General features: G+C 39.5%; 1 protein-coding gene across 3 annotated transcripts in view; it reads right to left on the bottom strand.

Annotated features, from left to right (window-relative positions):
* Positions 1–21793, bottom strand: part of cntnap2a (contactin associated protein 2a) — a 316253-nt gene that overhangs the window by 44827 nt on the left and 249633 nt on the right. For all 3 annotated transcript variants that reach the window (XM_044176652.1, XM_044176650.1, XM_044176651.1), the window contains 2 exons: positions 12350–12506; positions 8942–9069 (listed from right to left, as the gene is read on the bottom strand). In XM_044176652.1, coding sequence (XP_044032587.1) covers positions 8942–9069; positions 12350–12506 — 285 coding nt within the window. The remainder of the gene's footprint in view (positions 1–8941; positions 9070–12349; positions 12507–21793) is intronic.

The raw sequence follows: 21793 nt of genomic DNA, 5'->3' as shown, positions 1-21793 counted from the left end.
GCATACAAAAAAAAATCATATTACAAACCAGCACTGTGTGGAAGGACCACTGCTGTCTGGATGAGAGGACCAACATCAGTTAGCCGTATGAAATAACACACAACCCACTGAGTGTCCACGACCAACATGCAGATTAAGGACACACACAACAACAATTCATATTTTGTCAACATCAGGCTTTATAGCTTTTATGCTCTGGGTTGTTGGTGCAGTGACCATGGTGATCAGAATATAGCTCATAACAGCTCGATCTGCACAGTTTTCAAGGAAATAATTTCACAGCATGCAATGCTACTACTGAAGCTCAGTCCTGTGACTGGGGGATGTTTGATGTACTGTTTTACATGAATCTAAAGTTGGAGTGAAACCAAATTTGTTAGAAATTAAATAGGTCCACTATTTTGGTCTGGACTGAAATATCCCAACAACTATTGGATGGACTGCCATGAAATTTGGTACAAACATTCATGTCCCCCTCAGGATGAACTGTAATAGCTTTGGTGATGCCCTGATTTCTCATGTAGCGCGATCATCATACCTTTAAACTAATGACATTCCCATCATCCTTAGCTGTACTAATGTTTAGTACTAATTACCAAATGTTAGCATGCTGAAACGCAAAACTAAGAAAGTGAACATTAAGTAAACATTAAACATGCTAAACATCAGATGTGAACCAATCACAAAAGAACAATCCTTCAACCAGACAACCAAAGTTTAAGACACTTGCAGGGATCAATAAAAAAGAATCATGATCAGAACCAAGAATAACTGAGCACATCTGCAGCTACCCCAACCTCTTCTTAAAATTATTATCATTATAAATATGAATTTGCTTTTCATGAGTAGATGCTCTTTACAGACAGATGTTTCTCTACAAGCATGTTGTCAACATCTCTTGGACCCATCAACTCCTTTGACTGAAAACAGCTGCTGACCTCTGGATTAGGCCACAGGGACTCGTGTTAAAAAAAAAATACTCAAGCCCACTGAACTGTAACAGCTAACATGATGTGAGATACAGTTTGAGGTGAAGTTTGGGTCTGGAAGCCAACTAGATGATTCATCTGTTTATGCTTGACCAGATGGGTCATGTGCCAGTACCAGCAGATGGTAAGGATGACTGCACTGTCACAGATCATTATCAAGGACATTTTCAGACACACACACAAACACACACATATAAAATACATGTGTCATGGTTTGAGGGTTTATGTATGTTATTTCCTTCCCTCATGTGTCTTGTGGTTTTACTTCCTGCTTCTGATTGTTTGCCCTGCCCTGATCAGTTTCACCTGTGTCTCATTGTCTCCCCTACTTGAGTGTATTTAAGTCTGTGTGTTTCCTTTGCTCAGTGTCAGATTGTCTGTGTCTTGTGGTCAAGTGTCCCAGCATTTATTTCCTTGGTATGTTAGAGTATTCTGTTTCCCTTGGACCTCACCTTGATATTTGGATACTGGTTTTTTGATTACTGCCTGAAATCAGTGTAAGTTTTTGTGTTTCTTGAATAAACTGCACCTGCTCTGCCTCCTGGTCTGCATTTGGGTCCTAATCCCCTGTGTTCCCTGTTTCCCTGCTTGACACAAACCGTAACAACATGTGAATATACGTTAAAAATACAAATTCATGTACACTGTTGGCTGCAGGCAGACTAAACTACACTTACTGCCAGAATAGCTCATATTAATAACCTCATCCTCACACATACTGCATGTACTCACAGTATGAAGTGTCATATCACTGCAGATCATGACATTTAGGATCTAAGGCCTGCTATTATTCAGTTTAGGAGCAAACACGCGCTGTACCATCTCATTTAACTTTTCCACTTGCTACTTATTCTGCTACCTACTTCAGGTGCAAAGTTGTGGGGAGTCTTTTTCATCAAACAACTAAGAATAGTGTCATCTAAAAAGAAAGGCAGCAGCATCTATCTCAGAAGGTGATGCATCTGACTTAGAAAGTGCCCCTGAGAGCATGGCTCAGATATCAGTGTTCAAAACATAACACTTGAACCTACAAATATAGTTCTGAAATGTGTTGAACTGTGGCACAACAAGCCTATATTTCTTTCTTGCTCATTTTTACATTTCCATTGAGACCTGTATTTCATCATTTATTCACAGTACATGTAGCATTTGAATCTTCAGGTAATTAGTTTGTGTCATTTGAGACCTGCAAAGGCTTTATCAATCTCACTTTTTAATTAAAGCAACTACAAGGAGTTTTTAACTGGTTATGAAACAGCCTGAATTTAATACTGATGCCTCTATATGACCTATATAAGCAAACGAGACTATCAGCGAGAAGATTGGCTATTTCTATATAGGTATTCTAAGTGCCTGTCACCGGATCAGATACCCTGCGAAATCAGACGAAACGATTTATGGCACACACCACGCAGACTGGAAGAGCCTCTGTTTACATTTTCCCAGGCAAAGTTTCACAGTGAGTAGTACATTAGCCAGTTAAAAGGAGGCAGGATGAGATTTTACTTTAGAGAATTTTATTTTTGACATTATATTTTGTGGTTATGGCTGATACTGGGGCAGGATTGGCAAAGAGAAGAAGGGACAGTGTTAGAGCACGGGCAAAAACTTGCGGGATTTGAAAGGATTCAAAACTGATACTGAATTGGCTCTCTTCTTCCTAGACAGGTTTGTAATATGTCTATTTTATTTGACTGTGTCCATGAAGGTATAGGTCATGGTGGACATTACTGTAATACAACTGGCTTATAACATAACATTTTATGTTTATCTTGTTACCAAGATATATGTTGCTGTTGGCTTATTATTATGAAGACATAACATAACTATGGAATATTGATAACTTTAGCTTTATCAACACAAATACTATTACTGAGCAACTGAATCTGTTATTTGCAGGCTTACATGTAACCTAGGTGTATGAACAGTACTAAAACGAAGTTTACTTTGTTTCACCATTGTCATATTACAGTTATTAACCTCATATAGCCACAAATAGATACAGTACCTCATCACTCATCCTGCAAACAGCTGTGTTCAAAAAAGAAAAATAGTATTAGAAACAAATTGCGTCTTTCTTTCTCTCGCTTCCAAAACAAAAGCACTTGCTAGCCAGATCAAGATCTTTACAACAAGAGGTGGCGGAAACACTACCGCTTTTGTCCACAGGGGTCCCCAAAGTCAACATAAAAAGAAATTTCCTTGTAGTTGCTTTAAGTTGCTGAGAGAAATTAGTAAATTAAATTCTTAATTTTCTTTTAAATTATTTCTAGTGTATCAATCATAATTAGAAGGAAGGAATAGATGTACTCTGTCTTTTTCATGAATGTAATGCTATGCTAAAAATTGCATGTGCATATGGGACTGCATATGGGACTGCAAAGTGCTTTGAGGAGATAACACAAATGGACTGCGGATTATGCACCAGACCCCCTTAACTTTCATCCACATTTAAAATTTGTTTTATTTACTGATACATTTTCTTTAAAGAAACCAAAAGTATGACCCTTATGTAATGCACACCAGACCTTCAATGTCTTAAAAAGCATGTTAGAATTACATCAATTAGACACTACATGTGGGCATATGAACAGTGACAAATGGGTACAAACCAATGAATTAGTTTTGAACTATCATAGGTGACCCTTGTAAGCTTTCATTTGTGGTCAGTCATGAGGGCAAGCATGTCTCATAGCAGGTGCATTACATTATAATAATAGAACATATGCTGCTTTGCTTCATTTGCTGTCATTCATTTTCATTCCCATCTATTAAAATGTCCAAACCCTTTTTAACATCAATAAATGGGGCTAATTCCTCTCTGTCTGCCTGTGACGGTATAGGCTGCCATTAAACTAGCCATGGAAATGGGCTTCATTAATGCTGGAACACACACACACACACACACACACACACACACACACACACACACACACACACACACACACACACACACAGTTGCACTCTACTTCTGCTCTTGTGCCCACCACAGGAAGACAGACACACACAGAAGTGTGCACATTCACATACACACAGACATATAAGTACCTCCTTACTAAAACTTTCCCTGACTGCCCAAGACATTAGTCATTTGCTTATGAAAACCCATTATATGGCAGCCAATCATCATTGCTCTTACTGAGACAGAGCTCCATGCACAGTATGAGAAGCATCAATCATACACAGAGTACCTATTCACGCGTGGAATTTTTAATATATGTTTAATATGTCTTAATGGGCCAATATATAATGTATGCTCCATGTTCCAGTGTCTTGGCCAGCACTATTGCAAACATACCTCAAAGTCATCTTCATTTTAAAGTTAGTTAATTTGGTCACTCAATATAAAAGAGGATAATTCTCTCTTTGTCTCTCACACACACATTCAGACACACACAGTGGATAGTCAGACAAAGAGAATATGGCTCCTTCCAAGTGACAGAAGGATCCATCTTTAGTAATTGTGTCTGCCATACTGCTACATGATAGATCCACGCACGCAAACAGATGTGATGTCATGGGTCATTAAATCATGGTTTGTTTGTATGTTGGCAGCTCTGTGATGAAGGGACATTAGTGAGAGTGGCACCAGATTGTTGATGAAGGGACCATAATGAGTGTGACACCAGTGAGGAGTGAGGGCAGGTGTTCTGTCATGTTCTGCAACCACGACAGAACCAGGCCACTTCCTGTCTCCCGGATTAATGGATTGACGGACTCATAGATAAAAATGAGTGAAAAATTCAGTGCATGAAAGATCTATGGTTTTCTTAGCTATATTCCTTGGTGGTGTTAAATGTAGCACTGTCTCTCTGTAAAACATGCAGAATGCACGTTTCTACACTTACAATCTGCTGAGATTGCATTGCTCCACTCTATTATTTCTTTTAGTAAGAATAATGAGCAGTCAATAGATAATATATGAAGCATTATTATCGTAATGATCATGCTGCCTTGCACTAAAGATTGAATCCATGTTTGCTTTTCCTCTCCATAGGATATTACTTTCCACAAAACCTCTCTTTTGTTACTTCACACAGCAGATACCGACATTACTTCCTCTCTATGCTGTTTTAATGTATTACGTCTTACGAGATAGAAAAAAGAAAGAGAGGATGAGAGAGGCAGAGGCAATCTCAAAAGACAAAACCACTTGATTGAGGAATTCATACTGTTCTGTTCTGAATCCTCTCAATGGGTAATACATTTGGGAAGTCAGAATCAGATTAAGATTGCTTTGACAGCTGTAGTTTGGTTCACTTGTTCCAGACTAAAGAAAAACACGATATATCGTTGCCTTTTACTGTAGTTGTAGTTTATTTCGCGTTCAGGTCACAATCAGGAGGAATGAGAGACAAGACTCATAGCCGGCCTGAGGCATAATAAGCAAACTAAGCAGCTTCTTGGCATCTGGTGGCCTCCAGGGAGCAATTTATGGCAATAGCACACACCAGACACACCATGAAGACAGAAGTAGTCAAGGAACAGTAACCAGGATGTGCTGATCCGGGGGAGCAAGTGGCGTATCCTGACATGTCAGCCTGCATCGTCTTCAAGTTGCCTTGCTGACCCCCCTGCAGGCTCACATAGAAAACAGTGGTTGAGGGTGTTTTGGTGTGCATCACACAATGGTGTGTGTTTTTCCAGTCCTGCAGCTACTGAATATCCCCTTGTAATGGGAGCGATTCCTTATGGCTGTGTGGCTTTACATCATTAGGATAAGGTTTCCATTATCCATTTGACTTTTAGGAGTTTGTGTGAAAGCCCAATCAGATTTAGAATGAGAAATGTTTTATTTAGCCAAGAATAACAGATGCATCAGGAATGTGATGCAATGAATCCATGCCAACCTGACAGAAACACAGTGCCCACTGCAGGACTGACACACCGCAGGTGAAACAGCACACGTTCATGAGTTAGGAGGAAAGAAAGCTGTTCAATATGATAGAGTGGCAGAATCTGTGTGTGTCTGCCAGTTGACCCAAAGTCCCATAGAGAGCAGTGTGCCAACACTGATTAGAAGAATAGACAAGAAGAGAAACAGCAAGGATTAAACTGCCTCTCGGTGTGTGTATGTGTGTGTGTTTCTGCAGTATCTGATATCTGATGTTTACCAGAAACAGCTAAAACGACAAGGAGAAGATCGAGGAGAATAAAAGGATGAAAGGATGAGTGTTTAGATGGAAAGTCACTGAATGGAGTTCAATTGCCTTTGTCAGGCTACACACATAAATCAGCACAAATGCATGTGCCTACAGACACAAAAACACATGTACACAGAAGTGCACAAAAACCCACACGCATAGTAATTTTCCACAATACAAGATAAAGCAACTGTTTCTCTGAATGATCGGCACAATGTCAGTATGAGCAATGTGTTATTTTCACACTCAAGTGCAACCCCAGAATAACAATGTGCCCAATTGTACTCCGATATGCATGAAGTGTTTTCTCTTGTTCTCTCTCACGGTAGTTTTTAATTAAGACCCCATTCAAACCATCAGCAGCAAATTCTAATCATCAAAAGGTTTGTTACTTTGTAAAAGTTTGGCTAACATTGTCTGAATGTATTGTACAGTCTAAGACATATTAATAATGTTTCATTTCCACTGGGATTAGGGATGAAGAAAGAGGCCATATTTTCTTCCTCATGAGGAGAATGAAGATAATAAGACCAAAGTACTCTTTCCCTCTTTTTGAATTCTGTTGGTTGTTTAAGTTACCACTTCTTTAATTTGTTAAGGTAAAATTAAGTAGTCTATTTGTTTGCTTTTTGGTAATAAAATAAACTCCTAAAAAGTTTTAACCATTGCCCACACCTCACTGACCGTACAGTTGTACAGTTTTCATCAACCATAAAGAAATGTAGTGGGTGGGTTTAATTGTGGGTTTGCCAATGCTTAGATGTGCATAAGCTGAGCAACATCTATTGATAAAATATCATGGGTGGCGCCACAAGTGTGGTGCAACCGTGGAAAAAGTTGGACAGTTTTACAGCAGGGTGGGATGACCAGAAAACAACTGGATGTCCCTGATGGACTGACTCCACATTTATGAAATGCACAAGTATGACCACGTACCCTTGACTGCAGTCAAAGGCTTCCCCAGTCAACGGTACAGTGAAGTTTACAGACAAAGAGGGAGATAATCACCATATCATTAACCATTTTCTGTATATTCTTGCTTGAAGTGAGCATTTTTTAACGTGTAGATAATATAATATTTTCTATGCTTAGCTCCCTTTGCAGCTGCAGCAAATGCCACTTAAAATAGTCAATTTAGGTAGTAATTCAAGAATAAGTATAAATGTAGCCAGCTATCATTCTTAGATGTCTAGCACTTTACTCTCCAGTATTACACAATCCTTTCTATTACATGCCTGAATACATCAATAGTGATGGAGACAGCCGGCACTGACTTGGTTTTTATGAGTCATTTTCACTCAGTACAGAAAGGTGGAGTCAAGCAGAGTGGCGGGAGAGTAAGGAGAGACAGGAGTCACATAACGTTTTGTAGGGCAGATGGCATTGGCCAACACCCTGAACATGTTGTCCTACATTATCTCGCTGACTTTCAGACAGCTGGATTTATCTTTTGGAACCTATAGCGAGCTCAGTGCCTCTTATGCACAGGAGGTCATAAGTCAAGATTCAGTTTCTAACAGTTTTCCTGACTGCGGTGCTACACATGTTATCATCGGTTATTGAGAATACAATATTCTCACAGCTAATTTATTCAGTCTTAATTAAACTTTAGAAACATTCCAGTCTGGTTTTAGGCTGCTTCCCTGCATACGAGACAGCTCTCCTGAGAGTCACAAATGACCTACTTTGGACAAAAGATATAGGAGAATGTAATCTTATATATTTTAGATCTTTGTGGTCCATTGTCCATGCAGTACTACTTGACCTGCTTTAACAATGTGTTGCCATTTCAGACACAACACTACCATGGTTCAACGGACATCATAGAACAATCTGTATCTTAATAGGTAAGACAACCTTTATCTACTATTATGATGTAGCCTAGTGACCTTTGTTGTAAGCACGATCTCATTTTCTCTATAAATTCTTCCATAGAGTAAAATTTTCAAACGTAATAAACCCAACTATTTCAAGAGTTCGCTCACGTACCATTCATTGTTTGTCCAGGAATTTCCTACAAATTAACATCAAATAAAAAAAACGTCCTTTTGCTCCCAGACTGTTCAAAAGCTACACACAATGTCAACAGGGGAATTTTAATACGAGCTGTATTAAAGAGACTGGGGGTGTTCTCTTGATTCAACCTTTGATGAGCTGTTCACAAAGGTTATGCAGTCATGCCTCTATAGCCAGCAGAGAATTATTTTGAAAATGAAACCACTCCTCTCAGTAGCTGACTTGGAGAAAGTCATTAACGCACATATTTCCTCTCAATTAGGCCACTGTAACTGCAGTCCTCTTGCCTCAATCAAAGGCCCCTTTTACCTGCAGCTAATCCAGACTGCTCACACCAGTTTTCATTTTCCTGTGCAGGCTCCCCGTAAGGTTTGAAGTTCTTTTTAATATCTTACTGATAGTTCTAAAGCACAGTGTGATTTAGCTCCTGGCTACATTACTGACCTTTTCACTCTCTTTGAATCAGAGCACACCTTGGCATCCTCCGGCAGAACCTCCTGTGGACTCATGGGGACCGGGTCTCCATTTGGGGTCCAATAGTATGCATTATGAAAACTAACTACATCAGATCAACACTAAATACAAATTTGGTTTCAGTGCCAGTTCTTAGATAGATTCTGTTTTTATATATTTGTTATTACCAACACCTTGTAGCTCAAATACACCTCAAATATACCATGGGATACATATTTGCAAAGCTGCCCATTACTCAAAATACTAAAGATTGCTGCCGAATGTTGCATAAACAACTACAACTCCACAGTACATACAGTATGTATCCATGACACTTACCATCTCCTTGGCAACGGAGTGGTCCAACAGTGAGCTTGGCCTCAGAGCTTGGTCTGTTGGTGTCACCCACGGCAACCTGGCTGACTGGCAGGTGTTCTTTGTACACTAAGAGACCAGAATCTTCTCTCCTGTAAGATGAGTTGAAAGAAACATGCAGACAGAGATAAGAGGAGAATCCAGGGTAAACGTTGTCTAGGCTCTTCACCTTGTTTTTTTAATCTGCAATTTCTGCATCTTTTGCTGTTTAGAAACATTCTTGTATTTTGCACATTTGTGATGATATGGCTTTGCTATTCATAACTATGCCAGTACAACTTTCCTAGAGTAATTCCTTGGCTTTGAGGGGAAACTCAGGTTTATGTGCACCCTTTATAGCTGTCAAACAGAAGTGATTATGATTCTGAAATGAAGAAAGGAAGGCTAAAGTTGAAGATGGAAAATGTCCCCTTATATGGGAGGCAGAGAAATAGTGTTACGGCAGGAAAAGCATAGCATATGATAGCTGTATGTATATAATCATCTTACAACGAGCATACAAATTGTTCATACCACTTAATATACAATATTCATATGTATATTGTAGAATATGCTTTGTATGTATGGAATTGTAAGCACACTTATAATATCTATAGTAGAGGCATTGTGCACAAGCATGTACAGTATACCTGTTTCATATATGCTGTTACATGCTGTGCCAGTTGTAGTATAACTACATATAATAAGTATATAGCTCATGTTTCAGTCTTCCGACTGGTTGTGTGTTTACATGTCTATGGGTCTATGTGAGTATACGTATTCATAAGTAATAATATATGTGTGTATATGTATCTATGTGCATATGTGTATCCTTAGAATATTGTTTTGGAAATAGGATGGTGGTTAGCTACATAATTACAACACAATCAATTTGCACGTGTGCATGTGTATCTACAGTATATTTTTGAAATGTTTTATTGGCTGCTTTATTTTTCGTTTATATCTTTACTTACTTTAAATATGTATGTGTGTATGTACAGTATACACAGTACTATTTATGGGTATGTGCCCTGCATATATGTACATATATGTATATATTTAGTTTTTCCTCCTTTTTCTCTTAATTATATACTTTTTAGGTATATAAATATTCATAACTAATATACATAAGTATATATACGTTATTGTCACTACTGTGTAAATGAGAAAAAATCTCTTAAAATATTGTTAATATTAAAATATAATAATATTAGAAATGAGAGTGAAAAGTCAGTACTAGTACTAGCAAAAAAGTAACATAACATCATGTTTAAAGGATGGAATTAATCAATAGAACAGTGACACATATATGAATACATTGTTACAGCAGGTGGATGCATGGACGGGTGGATGGATGGAATGCTATTTAAATCAATATATGGATAAGAAGGGGAATGAATCAACAAAATTAATCCATCAATCGAAAGAATGAAATCAATCAATACAAGTATACATATATAAAATAATGTATTACTTTCTCTTGCTATTATTTTAACTAGTCTACTGACAATATCCCAACAATACTACAAACATTAAATATTTAAATCACAGCCTCTAAAGTGGGAATGAGTTTGAGTACGGCATGTTCTAAATTCTTCACAGAGCTATTTCATTATAATTGTTTGCTATTCATTCATTGCAGTTTGGAAATGAAATATAAAATGTATGGCTTTGTGTATGTATTTGTGTGTGCATAAGTGTGTGTGTGTTTCTACGTGCTGCCAAAAATATGGGTAATGAGTGGAAATAGAGTTATTTTAGTAATATTTCAAAAACTCACTCAGCCAAACAATGAGACATTAATATACAATATTAATGGAGAGAACGAGACAGATTAAGAATTATTTGTAATCTCATCAGTTTAAGAGATGAAGAGGAAGACAGGAAAGTAAATTAAATCTCTCCTTCTTGCTAACTTATGTATGCACACACATGCACACACCCACAGACAGCATTGGTTTAATGAGAATATCCATCAGATGGCTAAAAGAGCTTAGAAACACAAACTGTTGGTTCTGGAGGCAAGCATCCCTCTTAAATAAATGCATCATTGATGGTAGCATTCATCATTCAGTCACTTCAACCTTTGAAGTTAGACACCCCATCAGATTGTCCAGCTAAGGCAGACTCTGAGCTGACAGATTAATGCAAACACTAGCATTAGCAGTAGTGACAATTTTAGTTTCAGCACAGTGAAAATGTCCCATCAAAATTTCCATGGGTACGACATATTTCACTTTTAAGTTCAGTTGATATAGTAATACAATCATTTTGCACTCTTTCAGGCAAGATGTTCTGTTCTTTGTATTTAACCCCTAACTGTTCCAGTGAAGCTGCTTTGTGGCTAATAGTAAGAGACTAGTGTTAAGTAAGGTGGCAGATTAGTACTTTTTTGGTCCTTGATTTGACAGTTTGTTATTTCTGGACCACAGATTTGAGTAACATGACAACTTTCCTAAGCAGATTTAAGCAGCTCTAGCTAGCTAGCTAATCAACATTAACTCCCTGAGCTGGTTGAAAACTCACTCTCAGACTGACTCGTGTGTGTTAAAACCCCAGACTATTATTTTATTCTAATATAACACTATCCCACTGTCAGCCATCTATATAAAAACATACTTGGATGAGTAAGACAGAGGTTAGATTTATGCTTTATTAATTATATTTTCAAACAATATGTTTCACCTTTACAAGAGAAAAGGCTTTGAGGATGAAGACTTACCAGTGTGTTTGACAAACCTACTGCTATGGGTTTAGAAGGGTTAAAAAAAGAACACTTTATATACTGAGTAAATTTATCGTTCTTTTTTACATCGCCACGCGCACTGTGTCAGCCTGTGGAAAAAAATCAGCTTGACAGACGTGCTGTGTCTAGCTAAGCCATCATTGGAAAAAAGGAGTTTAGCAAATAGAGTATTATGGTTTTGTAAAGTAACAATAAAAAAAAAAAACAACAAAAAAAAAAACGAGACAATTTTCTTTAGCCATGATTTTCAGGTAAAACTCTGGGGTAAATTTATTTTTCTATACAGTATATGTGCCATAGAACCTCTGATAACCCAGATGTACTGTAGCATCAGTGATAGGGCAAATCTGTAAAACTGAAGTGGGATGGATACAGCTGGATACTCAAAGGAGCATTAAGCAGAGTGCACAGCAGAATGATGTAAATAAACAGATGTGCTGACTCAGCTGGATGAATGCTCCTTTATGACCCCCGATGATCCACTGCAGTGGCAGGACTTGCTGTGACTGAAAACTTTACACTGGCAGCTGTTTCTGCAGACTTTAATTAAAGTTAATGTAAAACTGAAACTGTAGGGAAGTTAATCAATAAAATACAAATTGTTTGTGCCCCTGCTCAACTTTTACGTGATAGTCTGTCTGACTTACCATTGTTTGTGGTCGGCGTCACAGTTGCAGTCGTACTTGGGGTCAGTGCAGTTCCTGTCGATGCCACAGGCACATTTCTGGATGCCAGGCCCTGAGCCCCCCCAGTAGAAGTGCTTCTCGCTGCCCCGACCCACCCACCACGTGTAAGGGGTCCCATCTGGGGAGCGAACACAGACACACACAAACAAAAAACAACATTTCTGAAAGTTCCTTTCAAGAAAAAGAACAGTCATGTCCCTACTGGTTTCTGGCTGAATACTACAATGTTCACTGTGTCCCTCAAAGAAAAGTAGAGCAGAGACGAAAACACAAACTTTTGTGAAGGCAATTATGTTGTGTTACTAAACTGTCCAAACTCCTTCCCATTACATGTGATTCATTGTTAAATCATTAACTGTTTGAGGCTTTTATCGCATTAATGTGATTTATTTTGACAGCAAGCAGCTGCATGGTGAATGTAATTTGCTCAACATGTTTTACACAGCTGGATGGTAAATGCCTTTGAGACTGGCAGGCACACTTAATCACAGATCACACCTGTGATTTTAGAGATATACTAAAAAACAGATTCAATGCTGCATTTACATTTATCTTTTGCATTATTATGTGTGAATCTCTGTGTATATAAGTGGTCTTCTGAGCACATCTGTTGACGCACAAACACCTCTGTGTGCATGTGTGCCTGTGAGTGTGTGTGATTTAATGACATAAGGTGAAGGATTGTTGCTTTTCAATAAGAAATGTAATATTGTTTTCTTTGCCTTGGATAACATATTCTGGCATGAGACAGTAACTAGGCAGAGAGATAGGTGTAAATATTTTGGTGCCTGGAAATACATCACAATAACAGCAAGAGAGAATGAAACAATATTACGTTTCCCTCTTTATTCCAGGAAAATAAGCTGCATTCTCAATATCGCTTTTTCCAAATTCCATTAGAGACAATGAAATCTCCTGAGCCACATTTTTTTACAGGAGGGGATTGAAGTGGACTTTTGATGCAGCATAATTGCATTGAGAAGTGTGACATACTGTGTTATTACACTTTTGATTTTCTGAACTGGGGCTAAACTCTAGGAGGAAGCTACGGATGTGTCTGTTTATATATATATATATATATATATATATATATATATATTGTGTGTGTGTACGTGTGTGTGTTTGGCCTTGGTGACCTGTGAGTTTATTGTTCTCATAGAGAGAATTAGCCTCATCTCTCTTCAGGCCACTGTTCAGACAAGCCATTGTCAATAGGATTAACACTGCCTCCTCAAGAGACTTCACAATCCTCTCCCTTTGTGTGGACCCATATGTGAGTGTGTGTGTGTGTGTGTGTTTGTGTTGTTGCACTTCTATACAAGTGAGAACCAAGTCTCAGTTTAAGACCTTCACAGATAGGTCAGTGACATCCCCAACCAGAGCCAATCAAAGTTAAGCCACCACCCTCCCGAAACGCCAACCGTCTTGCCCCTCAGCCCAATTAGTGAGTGTCATGTCATCGTCCCTGAAGCTGATCTACGGCCACTTTTCTAAGTGAACGGCAAGTGGGTGCAGTTATGTTGCCTCTTGGTCTTGTATAAATATGACGGAAACATGGAGTGAAACAAGTCATCAGGACAAAATAATTGCTTCATGTGCAAAGCAATAGCCCATAAACAGTGAAAAGGTTACAGCAACAGACATCTCCAAATTCACATTCATATTTCTATTGCAAACATGTTGCAAGATGCTATAACAAAAGTAACTTAAAGCTCCTTGTGTTCCTTCTGCTGGCACAAGCTCTATAGAATACATAAATACATCAATAAATAATGGACTGTCTTACACTAAGAATAAAGTTTTAAATGTGGGCAGATCAGCGTGGTCTGACTAGTGATGTGATGCATTTGATCATGAAAGTAACGTTAAAAAGACACCAGTCACCCTGTCTTGTGTCTGAGCAAAGTAAACAAAACATGCAGTGTGCAACAGTGAGTGAATGCCCCAGAAGCCCAAAGTCTCACTCTTTCACTTCCTGCTTGGTCTCTCACTAACCCTGCCATGTCATAACACACCTGATTTGAGTCTTCACAGTCAAGTTTTTTAGACAGGTGGGGAGCAAATAGAATAAAAGTATTTTCATATAAAAATTCCTACTTGATCCTTTTCAAAACTTCTTTTTGAGGTTGAGTAATCAAAGTAGACAGAGGAGAGGAGAGGAGAAGTGGTGTAGGAGTAACAGCAGGGCATCAGGTGGAATGGGAGCTATGTATTGTGCCAGTAAGTCTCCTGTGTGATTCTGTTTAAGCTCTGCCAAAACAAACAACTGAGGAGTGGAGAGTGAGGAAAAGGGTGGAGGGGGAGATGAGAGAACGACAGCATAGATGGATCGAGATATATGAGAGGAGAGATAGAATCACACTGGCAGAGAGTTCATATGGAGAGGCGCAGAGAGAGGGCACTGCCAAGATGAGGCTCAGCAGCATGTTTGTGTGTGTGTGTGTGTATGTGAGAGGAGGACAGAGTGTGTGTATTTGGGTGTACAAAAGTCCTGGGTTTAAAAAGCAGGTACAGAGAAAATTATCAGAAGCCCCACTACGGTATGATTCGTCTTAAGAGTGGTAGCTGTATGTGTGTATTTTAATGCAACATTACATCAGACAGTAAAAAGACAGAAGGAGCGCTTCTGGTTTGAACTTGATAAAATGCTGGAGTAGTCCCAGTGGAGCAAACGAATGAAAAAAAATGTTAAAGAGCAAGGGATTAACAGATAAAAAAATTAAACTTATTTTTGTAAAATGAAAGCAGTGAAAGAGACAGATGTATGCCTTGTCTTGGGAATTGTAGTACTGCTCTGTGGGAGGGATGTGTTGCCACAACTGTTTACCACATTAAAGGATCATTTCAGTTTATTACAACTTCTGTCCCATTTAGTACTTTTGACCATCATTGCTATCAGTAATAATAACATTGTACTCATCAAGTTAATTTCTGAGATCTGGAAACACAGTGAGATTGCTGAAAAGTAGTCAGATTTGGCAAGAAACACGATGATCATACAGATTTTAAATGTTAGCCAATATTATTTGGAAGCAAAAACAAAGACGAATGGTATAATTATTGTGCAAACTGTCCATTGTAAATGACTGTATTGTCTTGTCTGTATCATCTTTATAATTGTACTCTTTACATCCACACTTTCCTAACTCTTCCTTTCACTCTTACAGCCAAACCATGCTAAACATGCTAAATGGTCGCAGGAGAGAAGAAAACAGAAATGACGGATTGATAAAGCCTGGGGTTGTGTTCCTCTTCTGTCTGCAGGGACAGCCAAACAACACTACTTATTGTGCTTTATCTATCTGTTATTTCAACAACACACAAAAACCTGCATGCATTCACACCTTCAGACACTCTCACCTATTTATCGCCCTTCTTATCTAGAGAGGTTGATGTCTACATCTTCATCTTGTCTGCTGTATTTTGTACAAAGACTCATACTCCCCAAGCAAAAACAGATAGTGGTGTAGAGGGAAAGACAAAGACAAAAAGCAGGACAGAGACTAGGAGGCTGTGAGATAAGAAGAATGACAACAAAGAAAAAAAATAGAGAGGGCGAGAGTAAGAGCGTGATCGCTGTCTTCATAGTGGTAAGTTGAACCGAATGCATTCTTAATTTTCGTGTGAGGGAAGGTTGGTTGCTTGCTTTAAGCTTATCACAGATTTTCCAATCACAGATTGGTCCGCTTTACACAGACAATACTTGTGTCCAAAAAACTCATATTATTCATAAGTCCTCGTACCGAAAACAATATAACACAAGTACATGGGCCACACTTAGTTCATATCAAAGGATCACACCCCTGCCAGTCAGACCGTGAACTGAAAGGTCAGTGGATCCAAAATGGCACTCGATATGCTTAGTCGCTCATATACCCAGTCTGGGAAATGATGGCTTTTAACAAAGGCGGTCAGCTGGAGCTGAAATGCCAGAATGGCATTCATAATGCTTAGATTTGGCTTTATCATGCACCTGTCTCAGACATCACCTTTAGTTTTGCACCTTTACTGGAGTGATAATTATTGCCCTCCATTTACACTGAATTCCCTCTCTGACCCCGCTGAGTGAAGGCCTTTTCAGACACAATGAGATTTGAGCTAGGTGTTCAGAGGACAGAGCAAATTAGTTTTCAGAACTTCTAGTGGGACTACGACATTTTGTTGTTGCCAGCAACGAAGATACATCTGCCCCATGCTATGTTTATCATATAGGCTACACATAATGGCTACCTACAAGCTACCTGTTAAAACACACCTGATATGCACACCTGATATGGAAATGTGTTTCCAAGATAGGGCTTTCCTCCTGTGGTCTTGATACAAGCGTAAATTTGTGTTGTACAATTCAGGGAATTCAGACACACACATTTCCTCTATTTTCCTCAAATTCCTCCACAGCGCTGCAAAAGACTCATTGCAAATTATCGCAAACACTTGATTGCAGTTGTTGCTGCTAAGGGTGGCCCAACCAGTTATTAGGTTTAGGGGGCAATCACTTTTTCACACAGCACCATGTAGGTTTAGATTTTGTTTACGCTTAATAATAACAACCTTCATTTAAAAACTACATTTTGTGATTACTTGTGTTATCTTTGACTAATATTTAAATTTGTTTGATGATCTGAAACATTTAATTGTGACAAACGTGCAAAAAAAAAAAAGAAATCAGGAAGGAGGCAAACACTTTTTCACACCAATGTATGCCCCTGCTCTCACTCTCAAGGGCTCTGGAGTAGAGTATCCGCCCCATACACACAAGCACACACATTTTCAATCTTAGGAGAGTTTTTACACAAAGTCCTGGATCAATTCGTCTTTGTCCGGGCGCCGTTGGTTTCTGTTCTTTGTTGTCATCATTTGTTTGCATTTCTGTTTGTTGTGCAGAGAGCCTGGTGTCTCCACTCTGCACCCGCTGGTCTTTGTTAGCCTCCTATCCTCTTAACATCTATGTTTTTGTAGGGAGACTGTGGGGAGGCATATTAGCCATGCCCCGGGATCTCTCCCGAGCACTACAGATAATGCAGCATGTGTTTGTGTGTGTGTATATGAGAAGAAGAGAAAGAGAGAGAATGTGTGTGCCTGTCTCTTTGTCTCTGTCCTTTTGTTTATCTGTACAAGTGCATGTGTGTCTGCGTATTCTCCTCTCTGCTCCTTTTAATCTGACTCTGAGTCTTTGCGTGGCTCCCCTGTCTCTTTCTATTGTCTCAATCTTTCACCTCTACTGGACCACCTATCCATCCTTTTACCTCGAGAACCGATCCTACCTCCCGGCCTTACCACCATTTTCTCAGTCTCTGTGGCTCCCACATATTTAGGCCTTTCTCTACTTCGCACTCCCCACCTTTTCCTTGCTCTCTCATATCTCTTGGTCTCAGAGGCCTCTTTCTCTTTATCTCTCTTCCTATTGTGTCTTTCTACCTTCTCTTTGCACTCCTGGATCTCTTGCTCTACCAGGCTACTATTTTCCCCTCTCTCTCTGCCTTGCACACCTTTTCCTTGCATTCTCATATCAGTTGGTCTCAGTGGCCTTTCTCTCGCTCTCGATGCTCCATATCTGTCTGTCTATCCCATGTCTCCACGACTCATTCCTGGCATCTAATCTCTTTATGTTCTCATTAGTCCTGCTATAATCTGCGCTTTAATCCATGCTAATTGCAAACTCCCCTTGCCCTGATCCTGATCTGATGTTGTAAAACACATCCCTCCCTCCCCGTCTATCCCTTATGGTTTGATCTGCAGAGGGCTACAATGCATACCAAAATATCAAACGCCTGTGATCTGTAAATCCTTGTAATTCTTTACCCTTGGTTGAGTAAATGTGGGTGAAATGAGGGTCTGAATATTCTTAGGTAACTAAAAGGTACCCTGCGGAGTTTTTGACCAGTAGTTGCCCTCTAGAGCAATATTTGTAAGAGTGGGTCCCTATTTTGTTGTGCGAGAACACCCACAAGCACGCATAGGAGGGTGATGCAGCTGTGTTGCAAAAAGCACAAACTAATTCTACAAACCCTTCATTTTGGTTGTGGGGGAGGAGGTTAAAGAGGAACAGTGCAGAAATGAGTTCACTGTTGCCTGCAGTGCACACAATGTCAGTCGAGACTTCTCCGTTGTCTACATCAGAACACACAGCAGACGGGCTGGGGAAGGATAATGAGTTATTTCAACAGTTTCTACCTGAGAGCACCCATAACGCGATCCACCTCCCTGACAGTTCTGATGCCGAGCCTCCTTCCCCCGCCCACTGTTCTGCACAACGTTATGCTCTAGTAAATTCACTCTGCATACCTCTGCACCCATATACAACTCTTCACAGGTCATCACAGAGTGTATTCGGCCATTAAATGAAAAACACCTCAGAAAGAGGAGTAAGGGGGAGGAAGGGAAAATTAATATCAATAGTTGTGCCCCTAATTGGCTTGTCTGCTTGATAAAGGACACAATAACCCGACTCTGCTGCAATTACCCCCCCTTTTCCTGATTCTAAAGTATGCACTAGAGCTGGCTGGCATGTGCGTACACACAAACATAAGCATGGACTAAGCAGAATATATGCTCACACAAAAACACACACCTCCAGCAGCCGTCGTAACTGACAAAAGTGTCGGCTGGAGACCATAAACAACCATAATCATCATTACTGCAGGGTAATCTCAATCAGTGTGTGTGTGTCTGTGTGTTTATGACTATAAGTCAGATTTAGTGCCGTGTCCCCTCAGGTCAAGGCCGATGGACAGATGTGTCATGAGGAAAATGGCTTCTGCCAAGACACACTCGCTTTTCACTCTGCTTTTTTACTCACACAATCCATCTCCCTGCATATCCGTCAGGCTTGTCATATGGATGGGGATACAGTGAACACCACTCATAATTACAGAGGAGGATGAGCAGGGCATAAACTCGACAGAGGCGAGGACAAAGAGGAAGAGAGCAAAAAGTAAATCAGAGAGAGGCTAGTGGAGAGAAAGAGTGAGTTCAGAAAACTGGCAGCTGGAAAAGAGAAAACAGACAGAACAGTCAGAAACAGAAAAGGCAAAAAAGACTCACTAGATGAAGGACATGACAAGCGAGAAGGGAGAGGCGAAGGATCGGTGGTGACAGAGATGCTTTGAGGGATTTTGGGTGAGAGAGGGAAAACAAGTGCAGCTTCTTTACAGTCCCTCAGTGACAAGATAACTGGGAGTTGTGAGAAAATTCACAGCGACGGTGTGAAGATTCGTGCTTGATTTAAAGGTAAATTGGCACCACCGAACTTTGACTTCACTTCGTTAATTAGATACTGCTCAATCAAGATAGGAAAACAATAAGGGCAAAAATAGTGCACGCTATCATGTTACTTGTGCAATAAGACAAGGCTTTCTGGCAAAAAATCCCACTTGTAGCTCAAATAATTACTCAACTCCATCAAGGATGTCAGTGGACATACATGCATGTCAATGGACATTTTCTCATTCGCACCTTCAAGCATAAACCCCCCTGTTTTATTAGTCTATATGCACAGAACATACAGTATAGACTGTAGAAAAGTTGCCTATATCCAGACGATATAGCATCTGTGATGTCACAGCTCAGATTTTGCAAAAGCAAATATGGAGTCAAGCAGACACAGCCATAACAATCTCCTCTTTGAGTGTTATTATTTTCTTAGAGGAATAATCATTTTTGAAAATATTCATCAAGGCACACAACAAGATGTTCAACACTAAGCTGTGGTGTTTGTTGCTTGGTAAACACAAACTCAAGAGGATTAGGATTATGTAAAGCACAAAGATGAAATGGCATTTTATAGCACTATCAGGGCTCGAGTTGAAACCATATTGCTGTTTTTCAGATACATTGTTGAATAGTTTGCATTTGGTGTGAATACTCTGTGGAATGAGAGGCTGCATTCCTTTCAAGTCCCCAAGTTTTCATCTTACCTTTCAGCTTTTTAGCCTCAAATTTAGTAAATTCATTGAAAAAAAAATCATTGAAAAATGTCAGTATTATAATAATATTACATTATATATATATACTATTTCCTAATTACAAGCGCCTCACACATCACAGTTCAGCACTGAGGTGCACATAAGCTATAAACTGACAGCACTCAAACATACAGTACAAGCAGGCATGCACACCCCCGCAACAAAAGTCTAAATTTATTTCATGTTGCTGTGACACAATACAACAGAAACAAGTCTCTCTAGTGTCTATCAATTATCAAAGAAGTTCTTGCTGGATTCTGGCTTTGTACTCATGAAGGGCATGTGCATCCTGCTGACAACTGGGTGCTATGTTCATCATAGCACCACTTTGTTGTCAGAAGCATGATGGATTTCAGGCTTTTATCCTTAAAGACATTTTTTTTTCTTGAAGTCTGACTTACCACCCCCTTTTTTTTCCTTTTATGGTCCAGCTGTGCTGCTATCCAAACAACTGCTACTCCGTTTCCATTTACGTTTTTTGTCATACTCTCATGTGGTGCGATCAAACAATATACCTATCAAGTCACATCTTGGGTAAAATTGATTTAAGTGAAGAAAGAAGACTGGGAAAGAAAGATGGAGAAAAACATGTTGTCAACAATCATCAACGAGAGCTGATTCCTGCCTGTGCTTATGTCACTCTCTCTTTTGTTTTATTCCTGTCAATACTGATTTAAACACTTGGTGGTGGTATGGAGATTTAGCCTTGCTTGTGGCTAAACCATGGCAATATTTGACTGAATGTCTGAATGAGAATCATCGACACTTAACATAAACATGTTCAGGCTTTGAAAGACTCAAGTATACAGTATAGTTTTCCTGGTTGCTTTACGAAGCGTATTATGTTTGGAGGATTCCATCATTGCATCAGCCTTGAGAATTTCTTGCAAGCATTTATTACAGTCTAAGACTCTGAGAGCCACAGCTTTGTGAATGAAAAGGTTGGGTGGCTTTAGACAGCCTAGACATTTCAGAGGTATACATGGTGTCTTTCAAAGGAGAACAAAGAATAACCTCTGACACACCTCTCTCATCCAGCCTGCTACATTCTTTTCCTCTGCTTCATCCCTACCCTGCTCTTTGTTTGCAGTCGATCTGCAGGTGAAGAGGTTGACCTCACCGAGCCAGACACTAACCCGCTGGGCTTCTCCCTGAGCACACAAAGACCCAACAACCTTCTCTATCTTATTCTACCTCTCTTACACATCTCTGTTTTCAGCTTTGTCTGCTCTCTCAGCTGCTTTCTCCTTTCTCCCTTGGTATTCCCGTCTCCCCATCTCTCCATTCCTTCTTCCTTTATTTCCCTCACTGCCCTGCTGTCTCCATCTTAGCTTGAGTTATTGATTTCTGTAAAGGTTGACTGCGGCTGCCGTCTTCCTTTCTCTTTTCTCTCACTCTCTAACTCCCTCTTCTTTCCTCTCTTGCTTTTCTATCTTTCAGC

This window comes from Siniperca chuatsi, linkage group LG19 (assembly GCF_020085105.1).
Source record: "Siniperca chuatsi isolate FFG_IHB_CAS linkage group LG19, ASM2008510v1, whole genome shotgun sequence".
Lineage (NCBI taxonomy): Eukaryota > Metazoa > Chordata > Actinopteri > Centrarchiformes > Sinipercidae > Siniperca > Siniperca chuatsi.
Note: the sequence above shows the minus strand (reverse complement) of the source record. Positions and strands in the feature narration are given on the sequence as shown.